The following is a 14,589-nucleotide window of genomic DNA, read 5'->3' on the forward strand; positions in this document are numbered from 1 at the left end:
TCATGAGTTTTATGAAGGACAGAGGGTGGAAGCATGTCATTTTTCACTTGCTGGGACTGCCATGAGGGAAAGAACAGGATCAAAAATTGACTGCAGGAATGATAAAAACCTGGACAAAACGCAAGAAACTGGTAAACATAAATTATTTATGTGAGTTATTTTCTTAGAACTGTTTATTCTTCCCAAGTGCCACTCACCTACGCATCTCGTTCCATCTTCATTGAGATGGTAACCTCGGCCACAGCTGGGTGAGATTCTCTGGCAGGTAAAGGAGCCATCCGTGTTAATACAGATCTGTCCAGCTGGGCACGGCATGTTGGTACTCAGGCACTCGTTGATATCTACAAGAGCACAAGTCAGTGTGATTCTTTCTGGTCTCAAGAGGTTTAATGTAAGATGCTCTCACTTTGTAACCCTTCAGAGAAAAGTTCTGCCTGTGGGAGAAGACAACTATTTATGACATTTTAGCTCCTCTGCTACAGTGCTTCCAGAGTGAAGACTGGGGAGGTATAAAAGCCATAGATACCACTGAAAAGCAGTGGAAATTTGATACAGAACTTGTATTGGTTTCAAAGCCTTTAAAAGTCTCTCCTAAACATACAAAGCGCTGATCAACAGTTTGGTTCACCAGCTTAACCAGTTCTGCTTCAGTCTGTGTGTTCTGATGGAGCCCTTAGCTTCTACATGATGATCAGAGTCACAAATCCAACAACAAAACCCCCTCAGCTCCACACAGAGCAGCATTTGATTCCCAGTGCATAAAGTCAGGCTGTGAAACTGCCTAAATGTTTTGAGCAAATGCATTTTATGGGCCATAAATATTGCTGCTGCAAATTGATGTGGCTTTACTGATGTCCACGACAGCAAGTTAATCAAAAGCTGCCATGGACCTGTGGCAGGCATGTGCTTTCAAAGGACTTGCCTTGCACAGACACTGGCCCCCCTCGTTTTAAAGGCTGCAGTTTTGTTTTCAGTCTGTTTCCAGTGTCAGATTTCAGCACTGCAGGAGAACAAGGGGCTGATAATGAGTGCAGCTTGGCAGCTGCTGCTGCTCGGCCAGTTCCACAAGTCCAAGGCTTGCTATGCCAATGGGGGAATTAAATGTTGAGTTGAGACTTGAAAATAATACTCAAGGGAATAACTGATAGATTTGTAGGTCACATTAGACAAATCCATATAAAGTCTGCTGGAAACCAGTAATTTTAAGGCATTTATAGAAAGGCTATAATTCTGGTTTGGGGGGGAGTCTTGGAAACAAGGCATTGGCCTGACAAGATTGTCATCAGTCTTTAAAGTAAAACTCCTCTCCACAGTGTAACTGTCCCATCTTTCTCATACACAGTAAGATTCTTGATGGGCTATTACGTGGGACAGATCTGGAAAGACCTACATGCATGTAAAACCAAGCAGACTAATATCAAAGGCTGTTCCAGAGGATGCCATAATTACAGCTTTCTACACAAGCCTTTGGCTAAAACCTTTTTGAGAGAGTTAGGTAAAATATATAACAATGTTTTTTACAAATTTTGTTTCAGATAAAACACCCAAAGACTTAAGCAGCTAACCACCTTAGGTAACACAATCTCATTTAAAATAGTGGTCTAATATCTAAGTCTTTTATTTAAATGGCTTTCATCTGTCACTCTTACCTGTGGGATCAAGGAAAGAGCAATGCATACACAGATGAAGAACAGCTTGAGCAGGTCAGAACCTACCCAGAGAAAGCACAACTTTTCTCCCAGGCAACACCTGAGCATTCCCCAAGACAAGAGCATGCCTTACCAATACAGTTGCCTAGTGCATCTTGTATAAACCCACTCATGCACTGTAGCTTGGGTCGGCAACGGAAAGATCCTGGAGTATTCTGACAGATAAAATCGGGGGGGCAGTTATGAGTACCAGTCTCACATTCGTCAATATCTGGTACATCACAAAAAAAAATTGTTAGCAGGAATTAGACAGGTTCCTTCACGACATTTCAAACATAAGACATAATTAAAATCATCACATAGAGTAATCCTCAGCATACCTTCCTGGAATTCTGTGATCCAGGATCAGTCTGACCACCTCAAAAAATATCTCAGTACAACCAGGTAGGTTAAGATTTTTTACAATTTCATTATTAATATTATATATAGGAGGGTGTCTGTGCATATTATGCTTTACAAGTTTAGTTCTCACAAGTAAATGATTCAAAACTGTTATAGAGTACCTAAAGCACCCCATTCATCACTGCTCAGCTTTGATTCAGCAGTGTGCTTAGATTTGAAATCAGGAAGATTTAATTACCCAAGTGCAATTTTAATTTTAGCTTAACAATGCAGATATTGTTCATTTCTTTCATAAGTGAATTAATTGACCTTGATTACCATTCATATTAAGGCTTGCAATATCCCTGCATTATCATGCTTTAAAATGCACATAAATACGACTTCTGCTTACTTTAATATTCTACACCAATTCAGAATAGACAATGAATATTTCTGAATAAATTATTCACGTAAAGCAGATAAAGAAGACAACAGCAAATGAGGCTTCACTCACTAATGTAGTCCTGTCCACATAAAGCAACTAAAACTTAATGTTTGCCAACTGGCAAGGGGATGAAATCTACTAAAACTATCAAAATGCAGAAACTCTCCAGCAAAAGGATACCTCAGCTTTCTCATTCGTGCAGTTGATACAACAGTAGCCCTAGAGCTTTGTGGGACTTAAAAAATGAGTGTGGAGACCATTTGAAGTTTAGATTGGGTTAATACTGAACAGGGTTCAGCAGGGTTCTACATGTAGCACAGCTCAGTCATGTTACTTGGCATTTAAAAACCATACATAACTATTTTATCACTTCACATAGCATTAGTAATTAACATTATTAACATATCTTACCCAGATAAGAACTTTCTGACATTATTGCAGGTGTAATTTACTATCTGTACTCCTTTTTTTCCAACAGAGAAATATGTTAATACTTGCCAGTAAGCTATTTGTTGGCCTAAATCTGATGTCATTCAAACCAATGGAAGTGTTCCTTCAAAGGGATGACAGTTGATGATGATACTTTCAAAAACATTGTGTGATGTTCTGCAGATTTGGCATTGGAGTTTGTCCATCAGCTTTTTTTATTCAATCTGTTTATTATTCATCACTGATCAGTTCCCACAGCAAAACCTTACCTAAAATTTTGGTTGAGTTAATTTACTCAGTGGAATGAAACTAGTTTACTTACAAACCAGTCTAAGCTTAGCGGGAACAGACTTTCTCATAGTGAAAAACAATTCCACATCAGCTGGAGTTTGCTGCTAATTTGTGTCTCTGTAAAGGCAGCCCACCAGGTGAAGTTAGAGATGAACATCAGAGCATTCTTTAAGCTAGATGGAACTTGAAACAAGTAACTATTTTAGTAAGAAGGACTGCTACCTTTGTGTTCAAACACAGTTAGTCAAGAACAGTGGTTTTAACTCCTTTACATTTTTAAATCCCTAGGAATGCTGTGATAGAAATTAATCCCTTTGTAGCCTCCTAAGGATAAAAGCTTGCTTTCTTTTTCTAAAGGTCCATCTACCCTCACATTTTCAAACTGAATCACCCGGTTGCTCCACTTGCCACACTTTGTTCCACACTCCAGACTGTGCAAACTTGATTCATTCAGGTGCATCCAAACCATTAGATATGCTCCACAAGCAGGACTTAGACACTCCACTCCCAAATCAGCAATCAATTCCTCAGACCAGACTGGAGCTAGCCGGAAATAATCTCCAGGGTACTGTGTGTAGTGTGAGTTCTGGGCCTTGGTAATCACCTGTTTTAGTCCCCAGACCAGCTCCTAACATGCAACACAAACTGCCAGTGTGAAATACAGTTATTTCTCCTGGAAGTCTTTGCAGCAGCCCCCAGCTGCATGATCTGGTTATTTGCGAGGTGACAGCTGGAAAAACTGCTGTCCTTGAAGTGTGTGTATCTCATTTACCAAAAGCCAAAGAGCGTGACATGAGGATGTGCTTAGTTTTTGACTGAAGCCGGGAAGATTCTAGTTTCTCTGCCCAGGACGTACCTTTGCAACGACTGTCGTCGGTCAGTTCGTAACCGGTTCCGCAGCTCGTGTCCCGCTGACAGCGGAAGGACCCCAAGGTATTGACACAGGTTTGTCCGATCCCACAGTTGTGTGTCCCAGTGATACATTCGTTAATATCTACAATAGGCAAAATTATTTGAAAGTAAGCAAGAGAGAGTAAATAAGCAGCATGATGTCCCTGGGAAGAGACGAGCTTGAAGGCTCGCTGCAGGCACACCTCCAACCAGGCATTGCTCTGAGCATCTGAATTCAAAGGTGTGGATTTGGCCTCACATTCACATCCTGCTACACAGCTGTCACCAGGGCATGAGCCAGCAAAGACATTTGGACCCTGTTGGTACCAGGACTTGCTGATACACTGTACTTCAGAAGAGGAAGTTAACTGAGTGAGAGCAGAGACTCAGCATCATCTGATTGAGTCTAGTAGTGGATGATGTCTCCAGCTACATCTAAAGTTGTTACAGCTAGGATGTGTGTACATGGTCTGCTGGTGGAGTTGGCAGTGTGGCTGTGTTCGAGGGGTCCCAGGACTAGGGAAGAGATGAGAATGTGGACTCCATTTTTCAGAAGGCTGATTTACTATATTAAGATATATATTATATTAAAAATGCTATATTAAAACTATACTAAAAGAATAGAGAGAAAGGATTCATCAGAAGGCTGGAAAGGAATAGAATGGAATGATAAGAAAAGCTCGTGACTCCCAGAGAGTCTGACCCAGCTGCATCTTTGATTGGTCATTAATTAGAAACAACCAGCATGGACCAACCAAAGATGCACCTGTTGCATTCCACAGCAACAGACAATTCTTGGTTTTTTTTTCCTCTGAGGCTTTTCAGCTTCTCAGGAGAAAAAATCCTGGCAAAGGGATTTTTCAGAAAATATCATGGCGACATTGGCAGTGTTTGGTTTACGTTGGATTCGATGATCTTTAGGGTATTTTCTGACCTCGGTGATTTTATGGTCAGATTATAGTGACTATATGAATGAGGCAAACTTTCAGAAATCCTCACCTTGCTCTGCATCCCACCAACATACGGCTGAGGGACTCTCTGAGCCAAGCTGTGACTTTCTACTTCACAGCTACTGATAGACATTTCCTTTGTGAATTTCCTTCTAATTTTAACTTTGAGTGAGTAAGAAAATCTGACATCCATGTGTATTAAATGTAAAAGCTCTTCCTTTTTACATGTCCAACTACATTAGTGTTAATCTGACCAAGCATCAATATTTATTTTATATTCTGAAGTTTGTATCTAAGGTACTTAAAACTGAAGAAATAGGCACTCTTCATCTGGAACACTTGTCATCCTTCAATAGCTATGCAGGATGGGCAAGGTGAGCTATGCCCTGGAAGGGCTCATATCCCTCAGCAACAAGGAGCCTGGGCTTGCTAGCTCAGAACCAAATGTCACATTGCACAAGCCTGAAGTCAAATGCAACTTCTATCCCAGCCCATTTCATTTGGTGCCACAGATTAGAATATGCTGACTTGGAAGGCACCCACGGGAATCATTGAGTCCAGCTCCTGGCCCTGCACAGACACCTCAACAATCCCCCCCTGTGCCTGAGGACATTGTCCAAGCCCTCCTGGAGCTCTGGCAGCCTTGGGGCTGTGACCATTCCCTGGGGAGCTGGGTAGTGCCTCACCACACTCAGTGTGGGTGAAGGAAGAACCAGTTCTTCTTTTGGGAGAAACTAATAATCCTTCCTTGACAATTGCCATGCCACTCATGGAGTCCAGAACATTAATCCTTTCTGTCAGTTGTGTCCTTAACAAGCTAAAGAATCCTACTCTATTTATTTTGTCTGCTTTATCAATAACAATCCACTTTTACAAGAGAGAATAGGTATTCTGTTTTGGTTTTATTCACAAAAACAAATTCAAACTCTGCCTCTAAATTCTCTACCTTTTCCACTGACTGTCTCTTAACTTCATTTCCCCACAATTCTCATTTCAACACTCCATTCAAATCAACTTTTTATGACTTCATCTCTTTCCCCAGCTGACATAAGCATATTCTGGTCTCTTCCCTCTGGGTATTTTTGTATCTATTCTTGCTTTTTTAAAACAAGAATGTTTATAATCAAAACAATGGCTTTTTTTTTTTTTTTACCTTCACAGGTGATACCATCTGGTTGAAGCTGATAGCCAACAAAGCAGGAGCAGACGTAACTGGATCCTGTGTCTCTGCACTGCTGAGAGCAGGGACCACCACCTAATGGATATGTTAAAAAGCCTTATGTAATTAAGGGGCTCTTCATAGGAACTGAAACAAACCATTAATTTACAGGATACTTGATTTATTTAGAAAATAAGTCAATACACATATACAAAAGAAAGAAAGGGCTAAGCACTGAAAGACCTAAAAACTAATAAAAGAATTGTCTTTCTGACAAACAGAAAGAGAATACTACAGAGAATTTACACAACATTTGGCTCATCATTAAGCAAAACTTTTCTGACCTTGCTAAAATAGAAATTAATGTTAGAAATGTTTAATATTCTAAAAAATAGAGAAAAGGTTATATACTTCCAACAATAAATTTTTGTTGTAAGGCTGCAGTTATTCTTAGTACAAACAGAACCCATGTCCTGTTTTTTAGAATGGCTGGATAGGCATTAAACAAAAGGCACAATCCATGTGAGCAATTGCAGCTGTAATACGTTGTAAATAATTTTTTAACTACAACAGTTTCTAATGAGGACAGGGCCATTAATGCATCACTGAAAATTAGGTGGAACCATAGTTTTTTGTAGATGAGATCAACAGCCCCTGCTCTCTGAATCTCTGCTAATGCTGTGAGCTCCATCCTGACACAGTAAAACCACAGTAATGGCAGTGTTAGAAGAACAGAATTAATTTCCCCACGTAACATGAAGGTGCTCCAAAACAAATTGCTGGAAGTTCAATTTCCTAGGAAATTTAAGTTTCCCCTGTTGAAGTTCAGGAAATTACGAGTACTTTTGGCATGCCGAGTTTATCAGAAAATATACTGTGGACAGAACCACCAATTGGCGATTAGCAATACCAATCCATCTCCTGCAGGCAGCTGATTAACTGAGAAATACAACAGCTGATCACATGAAGAAATAATGCTAGGAAAATATGTAACACATATTTCTATGTCATCTCCTCTAATTAGCAATTGGAGACAAGGAGGAGGGGCACTGTTGACTCCAGTTCACTAATGACCTGGTAGATATTCCCACTCTCTCCAGAGTGTAACAGCTGTAGAACGTGGAGCACAGTAAATAATTTTTCAACTGGAATAGAAGCCTATTAGATTGATTTTATCCTAGATACATTTCTGAGCTCTGAAATGCTGGCAGAAAGCAATGAATCGCTGCTGGTTTAGGTTTATAGGCATGTAAATCATATGTGACAAGCAATAAATCAGAATACTTCGCAGAGCAATATTCCAAATGCACGTTTCCAAGGAGGCAGAGCAGCATGACTAATCAGAACAATAGCCACTTTTGTCTTCCTTTTTTTCAGGTGATGCACCTCAAACAGAAACAAGTTTAATTTCATATTCAAACACCCTGATATTCAAACACCAAGAGAAGAACAAAAGATGCACATATTTAATATAGGATCACCATATTCTGAAGAATCCAAAGTACTCCACAGGTTCAAGGGTAACACTTCTGAGGTATTACCCACTAGAGGTTAAGTAGAAGTTAAATGTATTTTCTCAGCTTCAGTTGGATAAGATGGACTCCACTGTGAGGGACAATGCCTCCCTTGTATTCGGGCACTATTTAGGCATCACATCATGGCCCATTACTCCTTGGAAAGGCTCTTCCTCATGTTTGTTTTTTTTTTTACCCATAACTATCCTAGGCAAAGGGCTTTGGCTAGATCTAATTTGGCTTCACTTTATTGAAAGCAATCACAAAAGAGCTGGCTGGCAGGACTAGTCACCTGACTCACCTCTGCAGCCATCATGCAGATAAGGATCTTCTTGGTCCAGTTCCTCCTTTGAAATTTCAACTAAAAAGAGGAGAGATAGGCATTAGAGGAGAAAGCACTTTTCTTCTCAAGGTAAAACACTGTGTGTTTGGGATGGAACTCACACCAAGGTTTTGGACAAACCAGAACAAAATTAAAAAGTATAATTTACATATTTTACAGCTATTTATTACTTAAATTTGACATTCAAATGCTCATGGCCATGGGGCATTTTCCATCTGACTGATTCAATATGAAAGTCACACTGTGATCATAGATTACATTTGGACTGATATTTTCAAACACAGGTTCTTAATGTCAGGCTTTTAATCAGAGCTTAACCTCATTTTCATAAGGCATGCTGTTGAGGCATGCTTGGCTTCCACTGACTTCATAGCAGCTTGGGCTACTCGAGATTTAATGAGAATCAGGTCAACCTCAGTTATTTTTTTGGACTTCATTTCAAAAAGAACTCCACACCTAAGTTTTTGGGCACATATTTACGGCATTCTTTCAAATATACTTTGTGTGTGTGTGTATATATGTATATATATATATATATAAAATATATTTATATATATAATTTTTTTCTATATATATAAACACATTTATACTTAAACTACTCATTGGAGAGTTTTGATCTGTGGTATTCCTGCCACATGTACGTATTCCAAGAGTCCATTCTCTCCACATGAGAACATACAAGGGCCAAACACATCCCACACTGCATCCCCAAAGAAGCAGCTAAATGGACTTTCTCCAATCCCACCCCTTTGAACACAGGGGCAAAGGGAGGTGGGTAGTGTGCAAACACATGATCCCAAAGAACTCTGCTTACTGACTGGGAAACTTAGGCTTGTTTCAGGGACTGTGCATGAGCCCACTCCACAGCAGTCACTTACAAGCAAGTGATGCATGGAGGATGTGAAAGCAGTGTTTGTGCAGTGGCACGAGGCTGGGTTGGTTCACTGAATCCTCAAGCCATAGGGGCACATTTCAGTTATGCAGAGCTGATGGAATCAGTTTGCTCAGGTCTGGCTGGATTTGGTACAGGCCTCTGGGGACACACCACCAGAGATCACAAAATTAATTCGGTTGGAAAAGACCTCCAAGACCATCAAATCTGACCTGTGGACAACACTTTATGTGACTTGGAGAGCCAGCTTGCCTTACCCCTGCAGCAGAATGCTCTGCATGCACTGCTATGGCAAAACAAACACAAGGTTCTAGTCCAAAAACCTGCCTTGCAAAATGCACTCATCTCCCCTTCACAACAAACCAAAGTGTCTATTTGTGTTGTTGGCTCTGCCTTTCTACAGGCGTTTTTTATTGTCAAGAGGGTTATTTGATGTATGTTCAAACACCTGCTCGTTTCCTAGCTGAATGATGAGAACATTGTCCCGCCCTGCTCGTGGGCACAGCCCCAGCTTCGCAAAGCACAGTGGCTCCCACGTGTGCCACAATAACCAGACTAGTGATTGCTCTGTGTGTCACTTGCCCACAAAGGCAGGCAGGGAAATACTCTGCCATGCTCACAGTCCTCATAATGGCGTATTTCTCATGCCATGCAGGTACATTGAGTGTGCAAATTTCTGTTATTAGCACAGATGTCTGAGTACGAGGGGTCTACTAGTCCAGTCACCTCAGCCAGTGCCACTGGGCAGGGGCAATTCCCCTCCTGAGACAACAGCACACACAGAGAAACTGCCTGAAAGGGCTTTTCCAGATGTTACCTCCTAAGGGGGACACTGAGACAAGCCAGGCCTGAAAGACCTGGAACAACTCTGATAATGTGATGGTTCAAGCAGATCAGTGCAAGCTTTTGTGATGGGGCTTGCGTTTAAATGGTTGATTGGGATGATGTCCCCCAAAATCTGTTGCTTGTGATCTGCCAGCCGGATGTTTTCAGTGCTCAACAGCTCATGAGGGAGGCAACACCACAGAGCATGACTTGTCTGCAGTTTCAGGTCTGTCTAAGTGAAAAAGGGGAAAAAAACCTCGACAAATGAAAGTCTGTAAGGGTCAGTCTGTACCCATTCATCCTCTTCAGCTCTGTGGACTAGGTGTGGAGAAGGGTGTCAGGAGCTGCTGCCATCTAGGTACCCCTCTTTTTTTGGTAATAAAAGAAACATTTTCCACACTTCCTGGAGATCTTTAGTTGTCCCAGGCAGTCCAGGCATTTCAAATCCCCCTGGTTTGGGGGCATTTGCCTCTCACATAATGGCAACATTTGCATTCTGCTGAGCTGGCAAAGGCCCTCTAGCTTTTCAACACTATTCTAAGAACTGTTTGTTGATTTTCATTTTAATTAAACATTTGTCAGTGGGCAAAATGCCATTAAAGTTTATAGCATATATTCAGCTTCCAAGGTAAGATCATTAGTAGCCAAAATTAGCTCTCGTACGTTTAAGTTCTGACACCAGAAATTGACCTCTTTCTGCCTCTTATTTTCAGCAACAGCCTTTCAGCTATCACTAGCCAAAAAAATGAGCTCCAAAACGTGCATCATTAAATTACTCAGATGAGATGTCAAATTGGAGGAAATTCAACAGAAATAATTTAAAGTGAAAACAATCCTTGTACCCTGTATCATTTTGTGTCTCGCTCTTTTAAGCATTCAATAAAATACCTGGCTCTTTTTTAGGAGCGTAATCACTGATGGAGAGATCAATGCCTTCTTGACCTTTCCCACAGCAAGTTCTGAAGACAATCCCACACTGATATCCTATCTTCGGGTTGGGTTCACAACTCTGTCCTTGAACTTGGGCAGCCTTTCCCAGCAAACAACAGTAACAACACGTCTGTTGAAAAGAAAATGAAAGTATTAACAAAGTCAGAGCAATGTCAGCTTTGACAATTATGTCAGTAGTTATGGCACCTTGGCACTGATGGAAAATTTTCTACAAACTCTTCAAGAACTCCCAGTATACTTGGGCTCGAATTTCTCAATCTGCTCTGGAGTTCAATGAGCTCTGCACCTGGCCAAGCACAGAACCTGGGTTCAGTTCTCAGAATTTTTGGTGTGGTTAGAAAGCACCTGAAATTCCTTAGATTATTAAGGTCTTTTGATTATGTAAAGTTTACAATAGTTTTAGGATATTTTTTATTGTTTATGTTCAGGTTTAAGTCGCCAGTTTTGGTGTGAATCCTGTAGTAGTAACACTGCTTTTGGTATCTGTCCACAAGAGGTCTCTCCCTTGCTGAAATCCATTAGATGCTAACCAAAACCCCACTAATAACTCAGAGGAATTTTCCAGAATTCTTAAAGAGCTAAACAAAAATTAAAACTATTTTCAACAGTCCAAAGCAATAAAATTTTTATTGCTTTTGCACACAACCAAAGAATTCATGACAAAACTTTTGAGATAATGACAGATCTCAACCTTTGAAAATTACCTATGCCAAATTTTAGGGAAAATGTCCAAGTACCTTAAAGGTGGTCAAATTTCTAGAAGCTGCACTCCTTTCTGCAGGGCTGTTGTGGTACAAACTTCCAGAAAATAATTTCTACATCTCATGTACCAGCATCACATCTGGAAATTGATTGCTTTCTTTTGATGAAGATTTTAAAAATTAATCATTCATTTTGCATCTTTTTTTTTTCCTAAGGCTAGAAAAACTATGCTTCCAAACAATCAGAGGAGAAAATTCTGTCCATCATTTCCTATGCCTATTGCCTTTATGTGTAAAAGCTAAAACAAATGTTTTTGAGATTAGTTCTTTTTATCTTCTTTCCAATCCCAAGCTTTGCATTCAAAGGAAAGATTTGCTGCCTCATTTGCTGCAAAGGGCTGCAATTAATCCTACTAATTGAATTACTCAATCATTCTTTCTGCTTCCTTGAAGGAGACAAAGAAGATCCAAAAGACATGACCTAAGATAAAAAAATGGACCAACTTAGGTAAAATGAGATTCAAGTCTGTTTACCACAGCAAGGCACGACTTCCAGACATTGTATGTCTCACGGTGATCAAATTCAAAATGTATTTAACAGAAGAAATGATGAATTGTTCACTGATATTAGATCATAAGTCACCTTTGACCACCATGGATCAGAGATTACCTTCAAAGATACCCCTACCTCAGTCAAGTTGTAAAGTGTAGGATGTTCCTGCTAGGGAGTGGAAGGGCAGAATGTGACTCACAAAGGTTAATTAACTCAGACTATGTTTATACCAGTAAATTAAACAGGGACAGAATGTGGGCTCAGGGCATTACCCCACAATCACCTTGTAATTTTTAAATATCAGCAAGCTCTAATGGCAACTAAGACTCCATCAGACAAGGCTGAAGTGTGTTCTGAGGCCAGCACAGCCCTCCTGCACTGTGTGCTGCAGGGGAAGGACAGCAGCTACGTGACAGCTGTGCCGAGCCATTTCTTCTCAGAGCCAGAGACCAAGGCCCAGTCCAATTTGTTTATTAATAAACTGTCACTATCAAAATCTGCCATCTTTAAAGAAGTATGGCCATTCACAAAAACACCATCAAGTCTTCTTCCTCATGCTGACATGCCTACACCTGGAAACATCAAGCAGTTGGTGGCTCAGTGGGTTTCCTTGAACAGCTGCATTCTGGTTTAGAGTTCTCCCATGGCATGTGGTTAAAAGAGTACTGCTGCTAAAATCCTGTTTTGGTAACAAGCACTCAGATCTGCAGAGTCCTCACCATCAGTCCTTGTTCATCTGCACAGAGCCCTTCAAAATATTGACATAGAAGGTGAAATATTATTTTGTGCCACATTCAGATTGTGCTTCCCAGTAGTAAAGGCTGGACACAGAAATTCCTGTGTGCCAAGAGCTGGACATCATCATCAAGGGATGCCTGGTCCCTCTGGGAGACACCGTGGGACAAGGTAATCCCACACGTGCAGACAGACTCAGGAGAACACAAGTGTCAGCCTCATTAGCAAGTGTTCCCTTTCTTCTGCTCCCAGGGAGAACCTGGATTACTCCCCAGCCCTAGAATCAGTGACATCCCACTGACAGGAGCAGATCAAGCCAGCATTTTCTAGAATATGAAACTTGTCAGTCAGACACTGTCCGCCATCCTCTGTACAGTAGATTTTTTTTTATTTTATTTTAACTGAATGAACCATTCAGCATCTTGAAGCAGCTAAAATCATTCTCATCTGTTCTCATCATCATGGAAAGAAATCCATAACAAGACCAAAGCTGTTCATGACTGGCTCATGGTCAAGGTCATGATCTTACTGGTGGAACTTTCTTCCAAAAGTACTCTGAAGAAAGGTATAACTATATTCCATTCCAGGAAGTGAGAGACAAAGACAGTAATAAAGGTGGAGGGCAGGGCACAGATTAATTGCACATGCCAACAAAAGGCATTTTTATTCTGACATCAAATGCTGGTATCACAGGCTTACAGATCCCTCCATCCAGCTGTAAATCAAAGTCATGTTAACTTAGAACACTTCCACAAGCTGGAATTATAAGTACTCTGAGAGGATTAATTTCAGTCCTACCCCTTTGGACCACCAATACTGAAAACCAGTGAGTCTGACCAGTGACCTTAAGCCACAATGCTTCAAGGAAAGCTGAAGTTTGAAATGTGTCTGAGTTCTTTACCCATCCATCACTACAGCACTGATGTCTTCTTTTCATGCAAAAGTAGTTTCCTGAGCAATTACCCATTCAAGATTTTCCACCCTTTTGCACTGTCCCCTCTGCCTCAGCTGAAATGCAATGTGACAGTCTGCTTTGCTGAACAGGGCTCCATTTCTCAAAGGGAAGGACAATGCAAACAACCTTAACAGAGACGTGAGGTGCAGGCGAGAAAAAAACCATTCATGTGCAGCAAACGCAGTCAAATAACCTTCAGGGCCAACCCTAAGTAACCTCAATTCCACTTCTTAGAGACAAACAGGAGTATCTCTGATGTCTCACCTTGAAGTATTCGGCTTCACAGGTGGAATTTTTGTCAAGGTGTGAGTCGCACTCCTCCCGCGCGTTGGCAAACTCGACCCCGTCGGAGCAGGACTGCTTCTCCAGCTGGCTGCGGCAGCACTGCACCTGGGTCATGCTGCCACAGCATGGGAGAAAAGGGGACAACAGTGTCACTTATGGGTCAGGAACAGATGATGCAGCACTTGAGAATTAGTACTTGTACTATTTATGTGGAAAGGGGTTTCTGTGGGAGCGCTGTTACAACATAAAGATATCCCCTGGGAGGAGGCGGATTGTCTGTGTGACACGGTTGATAAAGTTTCATTGCTCATCTACCTTGCAGACTGTCCTAGCAACTTTTTTAAACAAGTGGGTAACTTCAACCCCACCTGCCTCAGGGCTCAAGGACTTCAAGGCTGCATTCTGGCATGTTTTGTGACAGCTGGTGGCTGAGGAGACTGATGGAAGGGAGAAGTCATTGTGTTTGCAGGGTGCCCCGTGGCAGGAAGGAATGATGAATCTGACTCCATGTTCTCAGAAGGCTGATTTATTCTGTTATGATTGCTATTATATTAAAGAATACTAAACGAAACTATACTAAAGAATACAGAAAGGATACTGACAGAAGGCTAAAAAGATAATAATGAAAACTCGTGACTCT

The 14,589-nt window shown here is 41.0% G+C and overlaps 1 protein-coding gene across 3 annotated transcripts in view; it reads right to left on the reverse strand.

The window, feature by feature from the left end:
• The window catches only part of FBLN1 (fibulin 1), a 73,943-nt gene that overhangs the window by 39,077 nt on the left and 20,277 nt on the right, over positions 1–14,589 (reverse strand). For all 3 annotated transcript variants that reach the window (XM_038153274.1, XM_038153275.1, XM_038153276.1), the window contains exons 3-9: positions 13,929–14,064; positions 10,658–10,829; positions 8,011–8,070; positions 6,190–6,291; positions 4,052–4,189; positions 1,783–1,920; positions 198–341 (exon numbers count right to left, since the gene is read on the reverse strand). In XM_038153274.1, coding sequence (XP_038009202.1) covers positions 198–341; positions 1,783–1,920; positions 4,052–4,189; positions 6,190–6,291; positions 8,011–8,070; positions 10,658–10,829; positions 13,929–14,064 — 890 coding nt within the window. The remainder of the gene's footprint in view (positions 1–197; positions 342–1,782; positions 1,921–4,051; positions 4,190–6,189; positions 6,292–8,010; positions 8,071–10,657; positions 10,830–13,928; positions 14,065–14,589) is intronic.

This window comes from Motacilla alba, chromosome 1A (assembly GCF_015832195.1).
Source record: "Motacilla alba alba isolate MOTALB_02 chromosome 1A, Motacilla_alba_V1.0_pri, whole genome shotgun sequence".
NCBI lineage: Eukaryota > Metazoa > Chordata > Aves > Passeriformes > Motacillidae > Motacilla > Motacilla alba.